A 22017-nucleotide genomic window follows, 5' to 3' on the forward strand; every position below is an offset into this window, starting at 1 on the left:
CATCGGATCCCTCTTCTTCCGGTTGCCCTGGTGCCTGAGTCAGCTGATTGCTGGGGCTGTTTCTCCCTGGTGCTGAGGTTAATCTTTGAAGAGCCTCATCAATCGCTCTGGCATCACTGAAGGCTAACTTCTTAAACCTGGGGTCAAGTGCAGCGGTTTCTGATAGCACGTGATTATATTCCATTCTGTGGAACTTTCTGTCCATTGATGAACATAGGGTGTCCATCAACTCTGTCACATGTCCTGTGGTTACATTTGCTTCTCTGGCGGCTGGCTGTGATTCGCTGCAGAACCTTAGACAGGGGTGTAATTTTTGAAGCTGTCACATAGCTGAAGAGAGAGAACAGTAACTTACTAGTTCAGGTTCATGTTTTGTCTACTGATACTACATTATCATCTACTGCTCATATAGAGTGGGGCAAAAAAGTATTTAGTCAGCCACCAATTGTGCAAGTTCTCCCACTTAAAAAGATGAGAGAGGCCTGTAATTTTAATCATAGGTACACTTCAACTATGACAGACAAAATGAGGAAAAAAAATCCAGAAAATCACATCGTAGGATTTTTAATTAATTTATTTGCAAATCATGGTGGAAAATAAGTATTTGGTCACCTACAAACAAGCAAGATTTCTGGCCCTCACAGACCTGTAACTTCTTCTTTAAGAGGCTCCTCTGTCCTCCACTCGTTACCTGTATTAACGGCACCTGTTTGAACTTGTTATCAGTATAAATGACACCTGTCCACAGCCTCAAACAGTCACACTCCAAACTCCACTATGGCCAAGACCAAAGCGCTGTCAAAGGACACCAGAAACAAAATTGTAGACCTGCACCAGGCTGGTAAGACTGAATCTGCAATAGGTAAGCAGCTTGGTTTGAAGAAATCAACTGTGGGAGCAATTATTAGGAAATGAAAGACACACTGATAATCTCCCTCGATCTGGGGCTCCACGCAAGATCTCACCCCGTGGGGTCAAAATGATCACAAGAACGGTGAACAAAAATCCCAGAACCACACGGGGGGACTTAGTGAATGACCTGCAGAGAGCTGGGACCAAAGTAACAAAGCCTACCATCAGCAAGGGCATTGAAGATGAAACGTGGCTGGGTCTTTCAGCATGACAATGATCCCAAACACACCGCCCGGGCAATGAAGGAGTGGCTTCGTAAGAAGCATTTCAAGGTCCTGGAGTGGCCTAGCCAGTCTCCAGATCTCAACCCCATAGAAAATCTTTGGAGGGAGTTGAAGGTCCGTGTTACCCAGCAACAGCCCCAAAACATCACTGCTCTAGAGGAGATCTGCATGGAGGAATGGGCCAAAATACCAGCAATAGTGTGTGAAAACCTTGTGAAGACTTACAGAAAACCTTTGACCTCTGTCATTGCCAACAAAGGGTATATAACAAAGTATTGAGATAAACTTTTGTTATTGACCAAATACTTATTTTCCACCATCATTTGCAAATAAATTCATTACAAATCCTACAATGTGATTTTCTGGATTTTTCTTTCTCATTTTGTCTGTCATAGTTGAAGTGTACCTATGATGAAAATTACAGGCCTCTCATCTTTTTAAGTGGGAGAACTTGCACAATTGGTGGCTGACTAAATACTTTTTTGCCCCACTGTATGTAGCTATTTTCAGCATCTCTACTTTGGCAAAAAAAGGTAGTTGTATAATTAAGAACAGTATATTGCAGGATTCAATAGTTGGAAATATAAGAGTTGTTGCCCTGTCCCTTTCTTTGTGATGTCATTCCAACGGAATCCAGAAAGAACAAAACCCTGTCTCTTTCTCTGTGATGTCATTCCAACGGAATCCAGAAAGAACAAAACCCTGTCTCTTTCTCTGTGATGTCATTCCAACGGAATCCAGAAAGAACAAAACCCTGTCTCTTTCTCTGTGATGTCATTCCAACGGAATCCAGAAAGAACAAAACCCTGTCTCTTTCTCTGTGATGTCATTCCAACGGAATCCAGAAAGAACAAAACCCTGTCTCTTTCTCTGTGATGTCATTCTAACGGAATCCAGAAAGAACAAAACCCTGTCTCTTTCTCTGTGATGTCATTCTAACGGAATCCAGAAAGAACAAAACCCCGTCTCTTTCTCTGTGATGTCATTCTAACGGAATCCAGAAAGAACAAAACCCTGTCCTCAAACATTTACATCAAAAGGTGCAAATTTATGGGCAAAGACACAAAACATCCATATCAAATTAAATATTTTTCTTGATCAAATAACATGGTGGAAAGAACCACTTTTTGTGCAGTATTAATTTAACATCCTTAAAAACCACTTAATGTGAATGTACTTTACTATATTTTACATAGGCTGGTCATCTAGGTTCGTACCTGTAGACTTTCTATCACCATGACAATAAACAATGCACAATACAGTAATTGAGTACATTGACACATCAAGTGGTTTGTGATGATGTGGCTCAGTTGGTAGATCATGGTGTTTGCAATGATAGGGTTGTGGGTTTGATTCCCACAGGGGACCAGTATGATTTGCTCTGGATAAAAACTCAACTAAAATGGAAAAGGAATGAATAGACTATTTCAGTTTTCAAATAGAAATAAATTGCATTTGCCAAGTATTTCAAGAAACTGGAAAACATATATCAAGCAAGTATTTTTATTTTCCACAAGTATTATCAGATTAACTGTTTTGTACAGATAATTATCAAACTCAAGTTACAAATGCTGGTAAACACTCAAATACATGTATATCATTTTTTTCAGAAAAGTAGTGCACAGGGCCTTTACTATTCATGTATTAATACTTGCGCATTAAAGCGTTTCCACCGGCATTTTTCGCCTAATTAATTTTACCAACACAAGATGCCACGTTGTCTAGTGTATTTTGTTTTGTCGACATTTGGAAAGTTTACCGACAAAATGTGCTGTTTCCATCAGGCCTGTCATGACATGTTTTATCCAACATGTACTTTACTTGCATACAAGTTTGGATCTGGATAGAGACTCACTTTTCAGTTTTCACAATTTTAATCTAACTAAAACGAATCTAACTAAAAGTAATCAAAAGTAAAATTAGATTGGTACAGATAGTACAGTAATATCAAATGGGAAATGGATGGTAGAACGTGTTCCCTTGTCTTTCACAAACGATTCCTAACCTAATACAGTATCTATTCCAAAATATAACGACAGGTTTCCCAGACACAGATTAAACGTCCTATACTAAAAGCATGCTCAATGAGCATAACATTTTTATTTAGTCCACGATTAGGCTAAATCTGTGTCCGGGAAACTGTCCCTAAATGGTTGTGTTTAAAAAGATGTTGATATTGGACTTGTCTACGTGAACTAAATTATTAAACGGAGCTACGCTGTATTCCTGACTCCATCCAATTGCGCAAAAAACGTAATTCATTCTCCCCTATCATATTGTGCTGTCTTGTTTCGTCAGTGATGCATAGTGATCTTGCCTTTTTTCCCTACAAGGCATGTTTTCACTATATCCCTCGTATCTGGCACAGGGATTAATTTCATAGCCCTAATTTATCACTTCGCATTTCATTAAGCCTACTTAATTTTACTGATATCCTAAACGGATGGATGTCCATTTCCACCGCCTACTTGCGTTTATTTTAGCGAATTGGATCGCCACCGCAATCTGAGTTGTGCCCTCTGCTCAAGGCAATTCCCGTCATGACCTGTCTATTCTTTCAAATTCGCTAAATGGCATTTTCCTTCGGTACTAGTGTTCTCAAAGAAGTTAGACATCATTCGTTTTCGAATCCTTTTCATCAAATGAAGACTACTGTGGGGATTTGATTTGGTTCTTCACGCACTCTTCTGTGCCTTGCGTAAACCTCAAGACGCTTGCTTCAAAGGTAAGTGTTGATTAGCCTACAATATTTAGCTTTCACCCGGTGAAGGAATGTCAACACATTTTAGTAGAATACATTTTCTTGACGTTACACAAAGAATTCTTATTTCGACAGCGTTTCTATTGCTGGTTTCACATTGTTCCCACCCCACAATGTTTTATGTTGACAGTAGAATGTTAGTCTATTTCATAAAATGTGTACCCTTCCATTTATAGTGACTGTCGTTGACAGATTTAATCTCCCGCACAGCCTACATGGGCTACTATAGTATCATGTATGTCCGACACCTCGATTGAAATGAAGGTATAACAATAATCAATAAACACACACAGGCCATCGAAATTCAAAATGGAGTTATAACAGCACCTGATTTGATTCATACAGTCCTATTATAGCCTACAAAGCACGTATTCATAGTAGTATGCATAAGCATGACCTGAACTAAAATACACCCTAGCCAATATCCATTTACAGTTACGAAATTATGTTGGTTTTTCCTATCAAAGGCGTGACCCATCTTTCACCAATGGTGTTACAATACTGCATAGGACAACGTGCGTAAATAGTGACCGTCTGTGAGGAACATAATTTCTTTCTGGCTTTTTGGTTATACTATTATTATTATGATTTAGATAGACAACCCATACAATGTCCCCCCGCCCCCAACCTCTTATTTTAGCTACAGCCTATATTTACTGGTTTGAATGAAACAGGTGTGCATCCCTGGGAATTTTGGTGTGGACTGTTGCCAAGTGTCAGCATATCTGAATGGAGCCTATTGTTCCAGTCTGGCTGAACCACACCATTGCATTATAATAGAATAACACAGCCTCAAATATATTGATACGCTCCCATACACTGATTCATAACACCCTTACCAACATAAGAATAACATTTGCAAGTTGGCATATTTCTAATGTCAGAGATGCAGCCAGTACTGCATGGCAATCTATTAATGTGCTGTTGAGTCTTTCTTTGTCGATCGGCTCTTGTTGATGTGCGTTCCCTAAGGATTTATCCAAGGACTGAGATGGTTTCAATATAACCTATAGAATGTGTCTATTAAAAGGGAACAGAAGCCCAGTTCCTATTTCAGTCAGTTTTTATGGCTCATTGTCTGTCAATGGTTGATACTGTGTATCTACTTCCTGTTCTTACTCTGCGGAACATGGCTTGTTCAGGGACAGTTCCGTACTAAGTGACGGACAGAGGAGGAAGTGGATCCAGCGCTGAGTTTATCACCTGGGTTTTCCCCTGGCTGCACTCCTCCTGTACCCCGCTCCCCCTCTCCCTCCATTGTCTTTGCACAGCAATGGAGGAGAGAAGATTAGATGGGACAGGCCGATAAAACCTTGTTTTCTGGAGAGCCGAGGACTCTGGGACTGCGGAGACAGACACTACCATCTCCTGTGGAGCTTTTTTATCATCCTTTAACGGGGACCACGAGACAACATCAAGGTGATTCTTGGTCCATTCTTAGCCTGCATCTTAAATGGCATTCTATTCCCTGTATAGTGCACTACCTTTGACCAGAGTCCTGTGCCTTAGACTATACGGAATACAGTACCATTTGAGAGAAACCCTGGCACATGCAAGCATTATTGCAATTGTATATCACTGCCATATTACTGCAATTTTCTATGAACTAAGCCTCAATTTGGTGGCCAGGCTATATTTAGCAGAATTACGGATTGTTCTGAGGATTGTGGATCTAGTCGCAGTAGAGTAGTTGGGGGGGGGGGGGGGGGGGCTAAATTTAGTGTTTGTTTTTGCTCCAAGGAACCGGGTAGACCTATGTCAGAATGAGGTGCACACACTCCTTTCTTTGTTTCGGATGAGTCTTTTGATTTTACCATCAGTCTCAAGTGAAAGTCCCAACTAATTTCCTCAATGGAGCAGCAGGACATGTAGAAACCAAAGTAACCATAATTCCACTTTTGTTTTTTACAGAATGTGCGTGGGCGTGTGCAGCACGTACAATGCCTAATGAAAGTCTACACACCTCTTACACTGTCAGATTTCGCTGCCTTCCATTCAGTCTAAAAAGGGATTCACTTAGATATTTTTTACCTACAGATCTACACATTTTCAAAGTGAAAGAAAATTATTGAAACATTTCTAAATTAATAGAAGTGAATACTTGGTGGAGGCATCTGAAAACCCTGGGCTATTCTACAGTGGGACAGTTACACATTTTGAAGGCAAAAGACATAACAGAATACCAGACCTTTTTAAAAGACATTTGAAAATCAGAGACAAGGTTTGAATATTGCTGTCTATCAATGATTCCCAACCAAATTTTCTGAGCTCGATTCCACGGTAAAAAAAATGATGTTGAATCTCAGATTTTTCACTTTAAAATGTATGTCAGGCAAAAACTATCGATTGCAAAGTTAAACAGACCATACAACTCTATACACAAAGAATATAACACATTTCCACTGATATTTTTACAAAAACAGAATGATGACACAAACAGGGGTTAAAATGTCTTCACCCTCAGGTGCCTGTTGGAGGATTCTGCTTTTCCCACATTCTTACAGTCTTATGGTGAATAGCAAAGTTCTGAGACTCACAGGATTACAATCCCCCCTCCTTTCTCACCCCTCTTTCCCCCTGTTTCTCTCTTCTTTCTTTCTCCTTCCTCTCCCCCTCTCCCGTCTCTCCTACCCCCTTCCCGCTCTCTCAATCTCTCTGAATGTGGGAACTAGGAACAAATCACACAGTCACAGATCCTGATGTTCAAGCACTCTGGCTCCATATTAGGGGAAGGCGCTACTAGTTGCATTAGTTACGTTGTTTACGCACTGTGACAGGCTGCTAAGGGTGTGCTGTTCACAGTTTCCTCCTGGCAAAGAGCAGTCGTAGTCCCTGAAGAGGTTTCAACAGTCTCTCAGTACTCCTAAATGGCTTCCATTCCTCTTCTCCTCAAAACCCTCATTGCTAATGATTGGTGCCAGCAGAGCACAATATTGTAGAACTTTCAGATATAAATAGGTTTTATTTGATTTAACTAGGCAAGTCAGTTTAGAACAAATTCTTATTTACAATGACGGCCTACCCCGGACGACGCTGGGCCAATTGTGCGGCGCCCTATGGGACTCCCAATGACGGCCAGTTGTGATACAGCCTCAAATCGAACCAGGGTCTGTAGTGACGGCTCTAGCACTGAGATGCAGTGTCTTAGACGGCTGTGCCACTCGAGAGCCCAAAAACATTATGAAGAACAAACACGCTTCCCTTACATGTAAACAAAGGAATCACGTTCGCTCTGTTTGCGACTATTCTACTTGCATATGCCTACGTGGCCCAGGTGATGGCACTGAACAGGAGCATGGTTTTGTCCTGCTTCTCTACCCAATGCCCTTGCACAATCCCTCTCATTAATCTAAAGGGAATGTACTGGTGTAGGAACAATGGTGGGAACCCTCCAACTAATTCTTGCACCAACCCAAAGTTTTTAAATCCATGACAAAGGACTGTGCAAGTACACACCCAGGGAGATGGGTAAAGAATCGCAACACAACCCCAATGGAGTCATGGAAGAGGTTGTTTGAGGCTGTTGAGTACATTCTGTACCGCAGACTGCTCCAGCACTTCAGGTTGAAGTCGAAAGGGAAGAAACTCCATCTTGATCCTTCACCGTGGTCTCTTGTCTTCTAGTTACTTTTCAATCGATTTGTATGATACTGTGCTTGTCTTTTGTCACAGGTCACTGAGCAATAATGCACTCAGGCTAAATTGTTTGAAGGCAAGTTTAGGGGCAAGAAAAATGTCCAGGAGTTATCCATAGAGAGAAACCTTTTGAGGGACCAAACTTGTAACCATGGAAACCCATCCGTTTCTGATCAGTAGCATAGGCCAAAGGTTCATTGGAGTGTTCTTTGAATTAGGGTTGTAGGGTTTTCTATTATACAGTAAGTTGCATGCTGTGCTAATGTAGAAACCACGCTGGTATTCTGTACCACCCTCCCACCAGCACTCTGCTCTCCAAAGTAAATGTCAGCAGTAGGTCTACTGCAGAGGAGGCTGGCGGGAGTGGCTATAGGAGGACGGGCTCATTGTAATGGCTGGAATGGCATCAATGGAACGGTATCAAACACAACAAACATATGAAAACCACATGTTGGACTTCCATTTATTACATTCCAGCCATTACAATGAGCCCATGCTCCTGTAGATCCTCCCACCAGCCTCCACTGGCCTACTGGTATACTTCTAAAACATCAGGACAGAAGCTTTATGAAACACAAGAAAAACTGAAATTGAGCATTCCCCAGTTTCAAAACGGTTTCTCCCATTTTGTTCTGAACGTAATGAGCCAGGTCAGGGAAGGTGATGTCACTGCTTGAGCTAGCTAAATGTCCACCGTTCTAGGACATTGGTACAGGTTTTGGCCCTGAATGTTTTGTCCAAATCCAGACCTGTACACGAGCTAGCTAAGCTAGTTTACACCAATTAATGCTAGGCCATTGGTACAGGCTTTTGGACTGGATGCTGTTTGGTCCAGGGCCCGGCCAATGCGCCGAGCTATCTTAACTAGTTAGCTACCACTATGCTAAGCTAATACATTGGTACAGACTTTTGACCCCAGCTGATGGTATTTTGTCCAGGGCCAGGCATGTGTACAGTATTTGTCCTCTTAGTCCCTCTGGTCCCATAATAACAGTTACTTACAGTAGCAAGACCAGCCAGTACTAATATAATATAGCCCAGGCTCTGGCCAGCCTCATCGAACGCCCACTAACATTGAGCAGTCATCTACCCCCCCAGGTCTCTCTCTGTGTGACTAAGCAGCATGAAACTGAGGAAGACGTTAACCCCTTCACTAGGCTGGCTTTCATTTTGGCTCCAGAGGAATCAAAGACACTCACGTCCACACTCACTCACACACATACAGTAGGCATGCACGCTAGGGCCGGGACGATACCAGTATCTCCATACGCGTTAGTATTTTTATTTCTTTAACCTTTATTTAACTAGGCAAGTCAGAACAAATTCTTATTTACAGTGACGGCCTACCAGAAGGCAAAAGGCCTCCTGCGGGGACGGGAGCTGGGATTAAAAATAAAAAATAGGACAAAAACACACATCACGACAAGAGAGACAACACACCACTACATATAGACCTAAGATGACAACATAGCATGGCAGCAACACATGACAACACAGCATGGTAGCAACACAACATGGTAGCAACACAACATGGCAGCAGCACAACATGGTAGCAGCAAAAAACATGGTACAAACATGATTGGGCATAGACAACAGCACAAAGGGCAAGAAGGTAGAGCCAACAATACATCACGCGAAGACGCCACAACTGTCAGTGAGAGTGTCCATGATTGAGTCTTTGAATGAAGAGATTGAGATTAAACTGTCCAGTTTGAGTGTTTGTTGCAGCTTGTTCCAGTCGCCAGCTGCAGCAAACTGAAAAGATGAGCCATCCAGGGATGTGTGTGCTTTGAGGACCTTTAACAGAATGTGACTGTCAGTACGGGTGTTGTATCTCAGATAGGGGGGAGTGAGGCCTAAGATGGTTTTATAAATAAGCGGGTCTTGTGAGGGGTATATAGAGATGACCAGTTTACAGAGGAGTATAGAGTGCAGTGATGTGTCCTATAAGGAGCATTGGTAGCAAATCTGATGGCCGAATGGTAAAGGACATCTAGCCGCTCGAGAGCACCCTTACCTACTGATCTATAAATTACGTCTGCGTAATCTAGAATGGGTAGGATGATCATCTGAATCAGGGTTAGTTTGGCAGCTGGGGTGAAAGAGGAGCGATTACAATAGAGGAAACCAAGTCTAGATTCAACCTTAGCCTGCATCTTTAATATGTGCTGAGAGAAGGACAGTGTACCGTCTAGCCATACTCCCAAGTACTTGTATGAGGTGACTACCCCAAGCTCTAAACCCTCAGAGGTAGTAATAACACCGGTAGGGAGGGGCATTCTTCTTACCAAACCACATGACCTTTGTTTTGGAGATGTTCAGAAGAAGGTCAAGGGCAGAGAAAGCTTTGTTCTAGAGCGTTTAACACAAAATCCGCGGAGGGGCCAGCTGAGTTCAAGACAGAATCATGGCAAGGAAACAAAATACAAAGCGGATTTAACTTCTTTAAGAAATCAGCTCTAATGTTGAAAACAAGCATCATTATGTTGTCATCCGGAGTTACATGTATTTATTTTCCAAGCTATAGCACCCAATATTTACATACAGCAGGTTTTTAAAGGACCATAGAGTTTTGCTTGCTTCGTGGTTTCATTTCACACACACACACACACACACACACACACACACACACACACACACACACACACACACACACACACACACACACACATTCCCTTCCCTATATACAGATGCACACAGCAGATTTACATACACACAAACTGTGTACATTGAGTATACAAAACATTAGGAACACCTTCCTAATACTGAGTTGCACCCCCTTTTGCCCTCAGAACAGCCTCCATTTGTCGGGGAATGGACTCTACAAGGTGTTGAAAGTGTTCCACAGGGATGCTGGCCCATGTTGACTCCAATGTTTCCCACAGTTGTGTCAAGTTGGCTGGATGTCCTTTGGGTGGTGGACCGTTCTTGATACACATGGGAAACTGTTGAGCATGAAAAACCCAGCAGTGTTGCAGTTCTTGACACACTCAAACCGGTGTACCTGGCACCTACTACCAATACCCCATTCAAAATCACTTCAATCTTTTGTCTTACCCATTCACCCTAAGAATGGCACATAAACACAATCCATGTCTCAAGGCTTAAAAATCCTTCTTTAACCTGTCTCCTCCCCTTCATCTACACCGATTTCAAGTGGATTTAACAGATGACATCAATAAGGGATCATAGCTTTCACCTGGATTCACCTGGTCAGTTTATGTCCTAATGTTTTGAACACTCAGTGGTGTATTAAAAACCCCAAAGCACAACACCTGACTGTGTCGAGGTCTTTTCACACTCATGGACAATGCAGCAACTCTCCCACATACTGTACACACCAGACACAACCTCACCCCCAGAAGCTGCAGCAACTCTCCCACATACTGTACACACCAGACTCAACCTCACCCCCAGAAGCTGCAGCAACTCTCCCACATACTGTACACACCAGACTCAACCCTAGATGCTGCAGCACCTCCTACCTTCTCTAGTCCTTTTTCAGCTATTCCTAGTTCCCTGCTCCTTCCCCACCCACTGTTAGTCACACTCAGCCCTGTCTGTCTGTCAACACACACACACGTTATGTTCTTCTATCCTCGTGGGGACCTGCAATGTATTTCCATTCAAAATTACCCAAACGCGAACTCCTAATCCTAACCCTAATTATAAAACTGACCCTAATTATAACCCTTAAACCTAACCCCTAAGCTTAAAATAGCCTTTGTCCTCATGGATAATTTTTCTTGTTTTACTACCCTTGTGAGGTAATTTGGGGATTTTAGGTCCCCGCAAGAATAGAAGAAGCAACCCCCCCCCCCCCCCCCCCCCCCCCCCCTCAAACACACACAGTCACTGTGAGTTGTGTTGGAAACGAGACGTGAGAGACACGGGGTGTGTGTGTGTCAGAGCTTCTGTTCTCAGGGACAGAAGAACAGCTGCTCACACACACACTAACTGCCGCACACAACGGAACAAGCCGCGTGTGTGTGTGTGTGTGCGCGCGTGTATCATCTAGCCTGTAATAGGTTTCCATTGTGACTCATTCTGTTGTACAGAGGGAAGAATTTAACTGGTGTTTGTGTCCATGATTGTAACAGAGTCTGTAAGAATAGGATTCAATTTGAAATGCAGGGGTGATAAACCAAATACTGTAGAATTACCGACGATGATAAAATTCTTGTTGTCATTGTCGGCCAGGGCCAAAGTTTCCACACAGAGCTGTCATACACTTTGTCTTATATTGTGTACATTGTAGATCTGTATTTATTTAATACCAGGTTGAATCAACATATTATATGACCTTGAATCTACAAACACCCGTCGCTGTCTGTTGACTTTTTCAAGGTGTATTTGCCTTGTAAGCGGCTCCAGCAAACTGAAACTGGAAGATCTCTAAGGAAACTCAACGAATGGACCCTGAATGGAGACTCAATAGCAGGGTCGTGTTCATAAGGTCACGTTTTCAAAATGTTTTGCAATGGAAAATGTGTGTGCCATATTGGACCAGGTAGTCCCTTTCAGCCAGTTTTCTTCCATTTGGTTCCTAATGAACACCACCCTGCTGAATGATTCTACTGTTGCAGGGAAAGGGATAATATAGAACCAGACCTGAGTTCAAATACTATTTCAAATATCAATTGCTTTTACATTATTTTTTTTTTTGAAAAGACAAGTAGTTTAATATTTTAATGTATTTGGAAATACACTTGGAAAGTATTTTAAAATCCACTGACCCAAATACACGCCCATGCATTTAACCCATGTATTTCAAAATAGTATTTTAAATACAATTTGGTAGACTATTTGTTTTTTACAAATAACCATTTAAATACTAAAATAAAAGTACTTATTTAAATACTAGATACTCAAATACACATCAGGAAGAGATGGTTCTCTCCATCCAATCACCAGCTTGAGCTTGAGTGAATTCAATTCAGAGTTTGTATTGAATTGAGTGATTGCATTGAATCCAACAGGACTGAACTGCATTGAGCCAGATTGAAATGAATCCATTTGAGATTTTAATCATTGGTTCTTTTTCTCAGGCCTGCTGATGGGGGCGGGCAAGAGCAAGCCCAAGGAGCCAGGTCAGCGCTCACTGAGTCTCGATGGCACCATTGGCACGGGCTCGGACAGTGCGCACCACCACCACCTCAACTCGACCCAGCAGACCCAGACCCCCAACAGGAGTCCCGCCGTAGGGGGCGCCAGGCATGGCCACCACCCCGGGCATGCTCCCACCAACACCCCCGAGCTGGCGCTGTTCGGTGGAGTAGACCACACGAGCAGTATCACCTCCCCTCACAGAGGACCACTGGCAGGTAGGTGGAGCAGGGAGTTCTTAGGCTGCATTCAGCAACGTTGTGGAACGTTTAGATGCTTTCGGCAGGGGGAAATGTTTTGGAACGTTCAGCTGGGCTGCGATTAGCATGGCAAAGCATTGTGGAATGTTCAGATGGAAATATGTTATGTAAAACAAACATGTTAATGTTCGACATTTCTTTGAAATACTTCTCAATAAAAATTTTGGATACATATTTCAAGTGTATGCCAAAAATACATCCCCCAAAGGACAGTACCTTTCTATTGATTTTGTTTGAGGAAGATCCAAAATGTCATTATTCATTCTGGCTAAGGGCTTATGCACGACGTAACGCGGAGTGCCTGGATGCATTCCAGGTGACTACCACATGGAGCTGGTTGAGAGAATGCCAAGAGTGTGCAAAGCTGTCATTAAGGCAAAGGGTGGCTAATTTGAAGAATCTCAAAAATAAAATATATTTTGATTTGTTTAACACTCTTTTTGGTTACATGATTCCATGCAGTGGCAAAAAAAGTATGTGAACCCTTTGGAAATACCTGGATTTCTGCATAAATTGGTCATAAAATTTGATCTGATCTTCATCTAGGTCACAACAATAGACAAGGTCTGCTTAAACTAATAACACACAAACAATTATACGTTTGTCTTTATTGAACACACCGTGTAAACATTCACACTCGGGATGCAAAAAGTATGTGAACCCTTGGATTTATTAACAGGTTGACCATCCTTTGGCAGCAATAATCTCAACCAAACGTTTTCTGTAGTTGGGCATCAGACCTGCACAACGGTCAGGCGGAATTTGACCATTCCTCTTTACAAAACTGTTTTAGTTCAGCAATATTCTTGGGATGTCTGGTGTGAACTGCTCTCTTGAGGTCATGCCACAGCATCTCAAATCGGGTTGAGATCAGGACTCTGACTGGGCCACTACAGAAATTGTATTTTCTTCTGTTGAAGCCATTCTGTTGTTGATTAACTTCTGTGTTTTGGGTCGTTGTCCTGTTGCATCACCCAACTTCTGTTTAGCTTCAATTGGTGGACAGATAGACTTACATTCTCCTGCAAAATGTCTTGATAAACTTGGGAATTAATTGTTCCGTCGATGATAGCAAGCTGTCCAGGCCCCGAAGCAGCCCCAGGAAAAGCAGCCCCAAACCATGATGCTCCCTCCACCATACTTTGCAGTTGGGATGAGGTTTTGATGTTGGTGTGCAGTGCCTTTTTTTCTCCACACACAGTGTGGTGTGTTCCTTCCAAACAACTCAACTGTAGTTTCATCTGTCCACAGAATATTTTGCCAGTAGCACTGTGGAACATAAAGGTGCACTTTTGCAAACTTCAGACGTGCAGCAATGTTTTGTTTGGACAGAAGTGGCTTCTTCCATGGTGTCCTCCCATGAACACCATTCTTGTTTAGTGTTTTACGTATCGTAGACTCGTCAGAGATGTTAGCATGTTCCAGAGATTTCTTTTAAGTCTTTAGCTGACACTCTAGGATTCTTCTTAACCTCCATTGACCATTGAGCACTCCTAGGGAGAGTAGCAACAGTGCTGAACTTTCTCCATTTATAGACTATTTTTCTTACCGTGGACTGATGAACATCAAGGCTTTTAGAGATACTTTTGTAACCCTTTACAGCTTTATGCAAGTCAACAATTCTTAATCTTAGGTCTTTTGAGATCTCTTTTGTTCGAGGGATGGTTCACATCAGACAATGATCCTTGTGAATAACATACTCAAATTTTGTGAGTTTTTTTTTTAAAGGGCAAGGCAGCTCTAACCAACATCCCCAATCTCGTCTCATTAATTGGACTCCAGGTTAGCTGACTCCTGACTCCAATTAGATTTTGGAGAAGTCATTAGCCTCAGGGTTCACATACTTTTTCCAACCTACACTGTAAATCTTTAAATGATGTATTCAATATAGACAAGAAAAATACAATAATTTTTGTGTTATTAGTTTAGGCATAGTATGTTTGTCTATTGTTGTGACTTAGATGAAGATCAAATTTGATGACCAATTTATGCAGAAATCCAGGTAATTCCAAAGGGTTCACATACTTTTTCTTGCCACTGTATGTTGTGAGGAGAACACACGAGTCATTTAGCCTTTGGTTGGAGTGGGCAATGTATACTGTAGGTGGAGCAAAACACCAGTCTCAACGTCAACAGTGAAGAGGCGACTCCGGGATGCTGGCCTTCTAGGCAGAGTTGCAAAGAAAAAGCCATATCTCAGCCTGGCCAATAAAAATAAAAGATTAAGATGGGCAAAAGAACACAGACACTGGACAGAGAAACTCAGCCTAGAAGGTCAGCATCCTGGAATCGCCTCTTCACCGTTGACGTTGACACTGGTGTTTTGCGGGTACTATTTAATGAAGCTGCCAGCTGAGGACTTGTGAGGCGTCTGTTTCTCAAACTAGACACTCTAATGTACTTGTCCTCTTGCTCAGTTGTGCACCGGGGCCTCCCACTCCTCTTTCTATTCTGTTTAGAGCCAGTTTGCGCTGTTCTGTGAAGGGAGTAGTACACAGCGTTGTACGAGATCTTCTGTTTCTTGGCAATTTCTCGCATGGAATAGCCTTCATTTCTCAGAAAAAGAATAGATTGATGTGTTTCAGGAGAAAGGTCTTTGTTTCTGGCCATTTTGAGCCTGTAATCGAACCCACAAATGCTGATGCTCCAGATACTTAACTAGTCTAAAGAAGGCCAGTTGTATTGCTTCTTTAATCAGTGACCCCAAACTTTTGAATGGTAGTGTGTGTGTGTGTGTGTGTGTGTGTATAATATATATATAACAAAAATATATGTAAAGTGTTGGTCCCATGTTTCATGAGCTGAAATGAAAGATCCCAGAACTTTTCCATATGCACAAAAAGCTTATTTCTCTCAAATGTTTGGCACAAATTTGTTTACATCCCTGTTAGTGAGCAAAGATAATCTGATAGGTGTGGCATATCAAGAAGCTGATTAAACAGCATGATCAGTACACAGGTGCACCTTGTGCTGGGGAAAATAAAAGGCCCATTTAAAATGTGCAGTTTTGTCACACAACACAATGCCACAGATGTCTGAAGTTTTGATGAAGCTTGCAATTGTCATGCTGTTTGCAGGAATGTCCACCAGAGCTGTTACCAGATAGTTTAATGTTTATTTCTCTACCATAAGCCTCCTCTAAAGTCATTTTAGAGAATTTAGCAGTACGTCCAACCGGCTTCGCAACCGCAGACCACGTGTAACCACGTCAGCCCAGGTTCTCCACATCTGGCTTCTTTACCTACGGGATCACCTGAGAACAGCTACCCGGACAGCTGATAAATTGTGGGTTCGCACAATCGAAGAATTTCCCTGAGACGGTCAGAAACCCGTCTGTTTGCTGATAACAACGTTGTGAACAGAGTGCCCCATGGCGGGGTTATGGTATGGGCAGGCGTAAACTACGGACAATGAACACAATTGCATTTTATCGATGGCAATTTGAATGCACAGAAATACCGTGACGAGATTTTGAGGCCCATTGTCATGACATTCATCCGCCGCCATCACCTCATGTTTCAGCATGATAATACACAGCCCCATGTGGCAAGGATCTGTACACAATTCCTGGAAGCTGAAAGGGCCTGCAGGACCAGACATGTCACCCATTGAGTCTGTTTGGGATGCTCTGGATTGACGTGTCCGACAGCGTGTTCCAGTTCCCGGCAATATCCAGCAACCTTACACTTCCATTGAAGAGGAGTGGGACAACATTCCACGGGCCACAATCAACAGCCTGATCAACTCTCTGCGAAGGAGATGTCGCACTGCATGAGGCAAAAGGTGGTCACACCAGATACTGACTGGTTTTCTGAAGGTGGTCACACTAGATACTGACTGGTTTTCTGATCCACGCCTAAACTTAAAGGTTATCTGTGACCAACAGATGCATATCTGTATGCCCAGTCATGTGAAATCCATAGATTAGTGTCTAATGAATTTATTTCAATTGACTGATTTCCTTATGAACTGTAAATCAGTAAAATCTTTGATATTGTTTCATGTTGCGTTTATATTTTTGTTCAGTGTAAATCACACAGCTGACCAAATGAGGTAGTATTTTAGTTCTGGGTTAACCAAGACTAAAAATAGCCAGGTTGTTCAGCTATATATGTCCAAGCCACAGGAGGTTGGTGGCACCTTAATTGGGGAGGACGGGCTCGTTGTAATGACTGGAGCGGAATAGGTGGAACGGTATCAAATAAATGGTTTCCATGTGTTTGATGCCCTTCCATATTCCCCGTTTCAGCCATTTATTATGAGCCGTCCTCCCCTCAGCAGCCCCCACTGGTACAAGCAGAGGAGGAGAATCCCAGGACCTCAACAAGGTCACGATAGGACACATACAGCCACAACACAGTGGTCTTACTGACGATTGGTATGTAGTTAGCTAGCCAGGCAGTTAACGGCAGTGCCCAACCACCTGAATATCAGTAATGATGCACAATATGTGAATGTTTGTTTGTTTTAGGTACTATCACACTGGTGATTGCCTATGATGGTAAAGCTTTCCATTTGGCTATTTCCGTTAAGTGTATATCGTCTGTCTTGCTTAAAATTTAAGTAATTGACTCAAACAGCCATGTGATCACATTTCAAACATGTTCTCATGTGCCAACTGCATTCTGATGGCGACAGAGCGAGGAAGCAAGTGCTGCAAAAGTTCTGCAGTCTGCAACAAGTACATGGAGGGGATTCAGGGGTTTATCACCGAGCACCTGGGATTTGTGGTCAACTGCCTGATTCGCTATGTCTAGTCCTCTGTAGCTAAGTTGGTAGAGCATGGCTCTAGCAACGCCTGGATAGTGGCTTTAACTCCCAGGGCCACCTATACAATAACAAATGTATGAACACATGACTTTAGGTTGCTTTGGATAAAAAGTCTCTGCCAAATTACAGTAATATTATTGTAATACCAGTTTTTATGAGTTGGTATGACGAGAAGGTGAAGTAACTATTAAACGATTATGCTGTCAGCAATCAGTGAAGACATTTTATTTCCCCTAGCTTTATGCTATAGTTGCAATATAATGTGCTTTCTGGGACCGACGTGTGTTTTATTCTCTTTCAGCACCTTCTAGTGTACTGGCGGTTTGTGTAGACTACTTCCTTTGGCGCAGGTTAGGAAGAGGAAATGGGATTACCTTTCCCTCAAACCATTCCATTTATTCCATTCCAATGAGCCCGTCCTCCTATAGCTCATCCCACCAGCCTCCACTAGTGTATTTGCAACATCTGTTGACAGCGAATATTGAATTACAATAAATATAATGTACTAAGTTTGCTTTTTGTGAAGACTGAAAAACACACTGGTATTGTTGAGATGGGAATGGTATGATCATGGAAAAACCTTCTTTAAGGCTACATCTGCTTGGAGTGCCAAGCCCGTCTCCGGGAGTGCCAAGCCCGTCTCCGGGAGTGCCAAGCCCGTCTCCGGGAGTGCCAAGCCCGTCCCCGGGAGTGCCAAGCCCGTCCCCGGGAGTGCCAAGCCCGTCCCCGGGAGTGCCAAGCCCGTCCCCGGGAGTGCCAAGCCCGTCTCCAGTTTGACTTCGAAGACTCTCACAGACCTGACATGACACTATAGTGTGTCTAGACCATATGGTCAATCATTATTTTGCGTCTCCTGTAAAGTGATTGGTTGCACTTTAATTTCTGGGATTTTCTGCTGGCTAGAGCCCCCCCGGCATCTAATTAACTAATCAAAGATTCCCCGGTGGAAACCAGGTGCTCGTTATAAAGGGATAGCTGAGAAACTATAGATGTTGTGACCATCAAGGACTATTAGGCAGCCCTAATGTAAATGCCGGTATCTCTTTGCAGGAAATGTACATTGGATTAGACAGCCCAACGTTTCCCGTAGTTGTTTTTATTTTGGCAGGGTGCAAAAAACAATGTAATATTCTAAGATGTGAATGCCAAAACATTAAATTGAAATGAATTCAGACAAATTTTTAAGCGTTGGCTTATCCTACTGCCTAAGACCCTTGACTTTTTCCACATTTTGTTATGTTACAGCCTGATTTTAAAATGTATTAAATCGTTTTTTCCCCTCACCAATCTACACACAATACCCCATAATGACAAAGCAAAAACATGTTTTTAGAATTTATTACAATTGTATTAAATTTTTTTAACTGAAATGACATTTTATGTAAGTATTCAAACCCTTTACTCAGTACTTTGTTGAAGCACCTTTGGCAGCGATTACAACCTGGACTAACCTGTATCCTGCACATTTACTCGGTACCGGTGCCCCCTGTAAATAGCCTCGTTATTGTTGTGTAATTCTACTGTTACTTTTTATTTCGTAAATATTTTCTTAACTCTATTTCTTGAACTGCACTGTTGGTATTAAGGGCTTGTAAGTAAACATTTCATGGAAAGGTCTACACCTGTTCGGCGCTTGTGACAAATAACATTTGACTTGATTGGAGTCTTCTTGGGTATGACGCTACAAGCTTGGCACACATGTATTTCAGTAGTTTCTCCCATTCTTCTCTGCAGATCCTTTCAAGCTCTGTCAGGTTGGATGGGGAGTGTCGCTGCACAGCTATTTTCAGGTATCTCCAGAGATGCACGATCAGATTCAAGTCCGGGCTCTGGCTGGGCCACTCAAGGACTTTCAGAGACTTCTCTCGAAGCCACTCCTGCGTTGTCTTGGCTGTGTGCTTAGCCTCGTTATCCTATTGGAAGGTGAACCTTCGTCCCAGTCTGAGGTCCTGAGCGCTCTGGAGCAGGTTTTCATCAAGGATCTCTCTGTACTTTGCTCCGTTCATCTTTCCCTCGATCCTGACTAGTCTCCCAGTCCGTGCCGCTGAAAAACATCCCCACAGCATGTTGCTGCCACCGCCATGCTTCATTGTAGGGATGGTGCCAGGTTTCCTCCAGACGTGACGCTTGGCATTCAGGCCAAAGAGTTCAATCTTGGTTTCATCAGAACAGAGCATCTTGTTTCTGAGGGTCCTTTAGGTGCCTTTTTGGCAAACTCCAAGTGGGCTGTCATGTGCCTTTTTACTGAGGAGTGGCTTCCGCCTTGACCACTCTACCATAAAGGCCTGATTGGTGGAGTGGTACAGAGATGGTTGCCTTTCTGGAAGGTTCTCCCATCTCCACAGAGGAATTCTGGAGCTCTGTCAGAGTGACCATCGGGTTCTTTGTCACCTCCCTGACCAAGGCCCTTCTCCCCCGATGGCTCAATTTGGCCGGGCGGCCAGCTCTAGGAAGAGCTCTAGGAAGATCTTGGTTCCAAACTTCTTCCATTTTTAAGAATGATGTAGGCCACTGTGTTCTTGGGGACCTTCAATGTTGCAGAAATGTTTTGGTACCCTTCCCCAGATCTGTGCCTCGGCACAATCCTGTCTCTGAGCTCTACGGACAATTCCTTCAACCTCATTACTTGGTTTTTGCTCTGACATGCACTGTCAACTGTGGGACCTTTATATAGACGTGTGTGTGTTCCTTTCCAAATCATGTCCAATCAATTGAATTTATCACTGGTAGACTCCAGTCAAGTTGTAGAAACATCTCAAGGATGATCAGTGGAAACAGGATGCACCTGAGCTCAATTTCGAGTCTCATAGTAAAAGGTCTGAATACTTATGTAAATAAAGTATTTCTGTTTTTCACTTTGTCAGTATGGGGTATTGTGTGTAGATTGAGGAAAAAATATAATTTAATGAATTTTAGAATAAGCCTGTAACGTAACAAAGTGTGGAAAATATCAAGGGTCTGAATACATTCTGAAGGCACTAGTAGTTCTATATGAATATAGTGTATTACAAAAAGAGGATACTGTACTTTGCCTTGAGAGATGCCAATCCTCAGCTGCTTGTGTGTTAGCCCAAAACTCTCCCATCTCTAACATTTTGTGTGTGTCCGTCCTGTAGGAGGTGTCACTACATTTGTGGCACTCTATGACTATGAATCACGGACTGCCTCGGACCTGACCTTCAAGAAAGGCGAGCGGCTGCAGATCATCAACAACACGTAAGGAGATGCCCACTCCATCGTCTTCCTGTTGAGATACTACATGTCCACCATGTACTCTCACCTAGACACACACACTCATCCAGACGTAGACAAACCCAAACACACACCGTCTGGACACACAAGCATGCACACTGTACACACACACACACAGTCCCAGTGAGTGCTGACTTATTCATAATTCCTCGTTAGCCAGACAACACTGTCTGTCCCCTTTCTGTCGCCCCATCTGCTGTGTACAACATTACTACTAATGTTTTCAGATCTTACAAGGGCAACCTTGTCAGGTCATGTTCATTAGGCACCAAACCAAAGAAAACAAACTGAAACAACGAGGCACTACTGCTGTAAAATGTTTTCTGTTGTGTGCCCTAGTGATCGCAATCCTGATTCTAGCCCTTCTACTGTTGATTGGGTCTAATAGTTCAAGTTTGTCTTTTCCAAATGCATCACTCTGACAGACACAAGCCAGTTTGTTTCCAAAATATCTTTGTTCCATCACTGGGTATTTTTGTTGCAGCAGGAGAGAATACGTCATACCCAGATACAACAGAGTTGGATTACAGGAAGACAGTTCATAGCTCACTATAGGAAGACATTTTAAAATGCACTGTTTCAAAACATCAATTTCAGGTCAGGCCATGTGGGAGTTGGGTACAGGATGGTCTCTACCTGTTTTACTTACTTACACACACGCACGCACGCACGCACACACGCGCGCGCACACACACACACACACACACACACACACAGTTGAAGTCGGAAGTTTACATACACTTAGGTTGGAGTCATTAAAACTAGTTTTTCAACCACTCCATAAATGTCTTGTTAACAAACTATAGTTTTGGCAAGTCGGTTAGGAAGTAATTTTTCCAACAATTGTTTACAGACAGATTATTTCACTTATAATTCACTGTAACACAATTCCAGTGGGTCAGAAGTTTACATACACTAAGTTGACTGGGCCTTTAAACCGCTTGGAAAATTCCAGATAATGATGTCATGGCTTTAGAAGCTTCTGATAGACTAATTGACATAATTTGAGTCAATTGGAGGTGTACCTTTGGATATATTTCAAGGCCTACCATTCAAACTCAGTGCCTCTTTGCTTGACATCATGGGAAAATCAAAA

The 22017-nt window shown here is 42.6% G+C and overlaps 1 protein-coding gene across 2 annotated transcripts in view; it reads left to right on the forward strand.

The window, feature by feature from the left end:
- Positions 1-3403: 3403 nt before the first annotated feature.
- Positions 3404-22017, forward strand: part of LOC129815722 (proto-oncogene tyrosine-protein kinase Src-like) — a 37111-nt gene continuing 18497 nt past the window's right edge. For both annotated transcript variants that reach the window (XM_055869789.1, XM_055869790.1), the window contains exons 1-3: positions 3404-3861; positions 12582-12857; positions 20786-20885. In XM_055869789.1, coding sequence (XP_055725764.1) covers positions 12590-12857; positions 20786-20885 — 368 coding nt within the window. In that variant the 5' untranslated portion in view covers positions 3404-3861; positions 12582-12589. The remainder of the gene's footprint in view (positions 3862-12581; positions 12858-20785; positions 20886-22017) is intronic.

The sequence above is a fragment of the Salvelinus fontinalis genome, chromosome 18, assembly GCF_029448725.1.
Source record: "Salvelinus fontinalis isolate EN_2023a chromosome 18, ASM2944872v1, whole genome shotgun sequence".
Taxonomy (NCBI): domain Eukaryota; kingdom Metazoa; phylum Chordata; class Actinopteri; order Salmoniformes; family Salmonidae; genus Salvelinus; species Salvelinus fontinalis.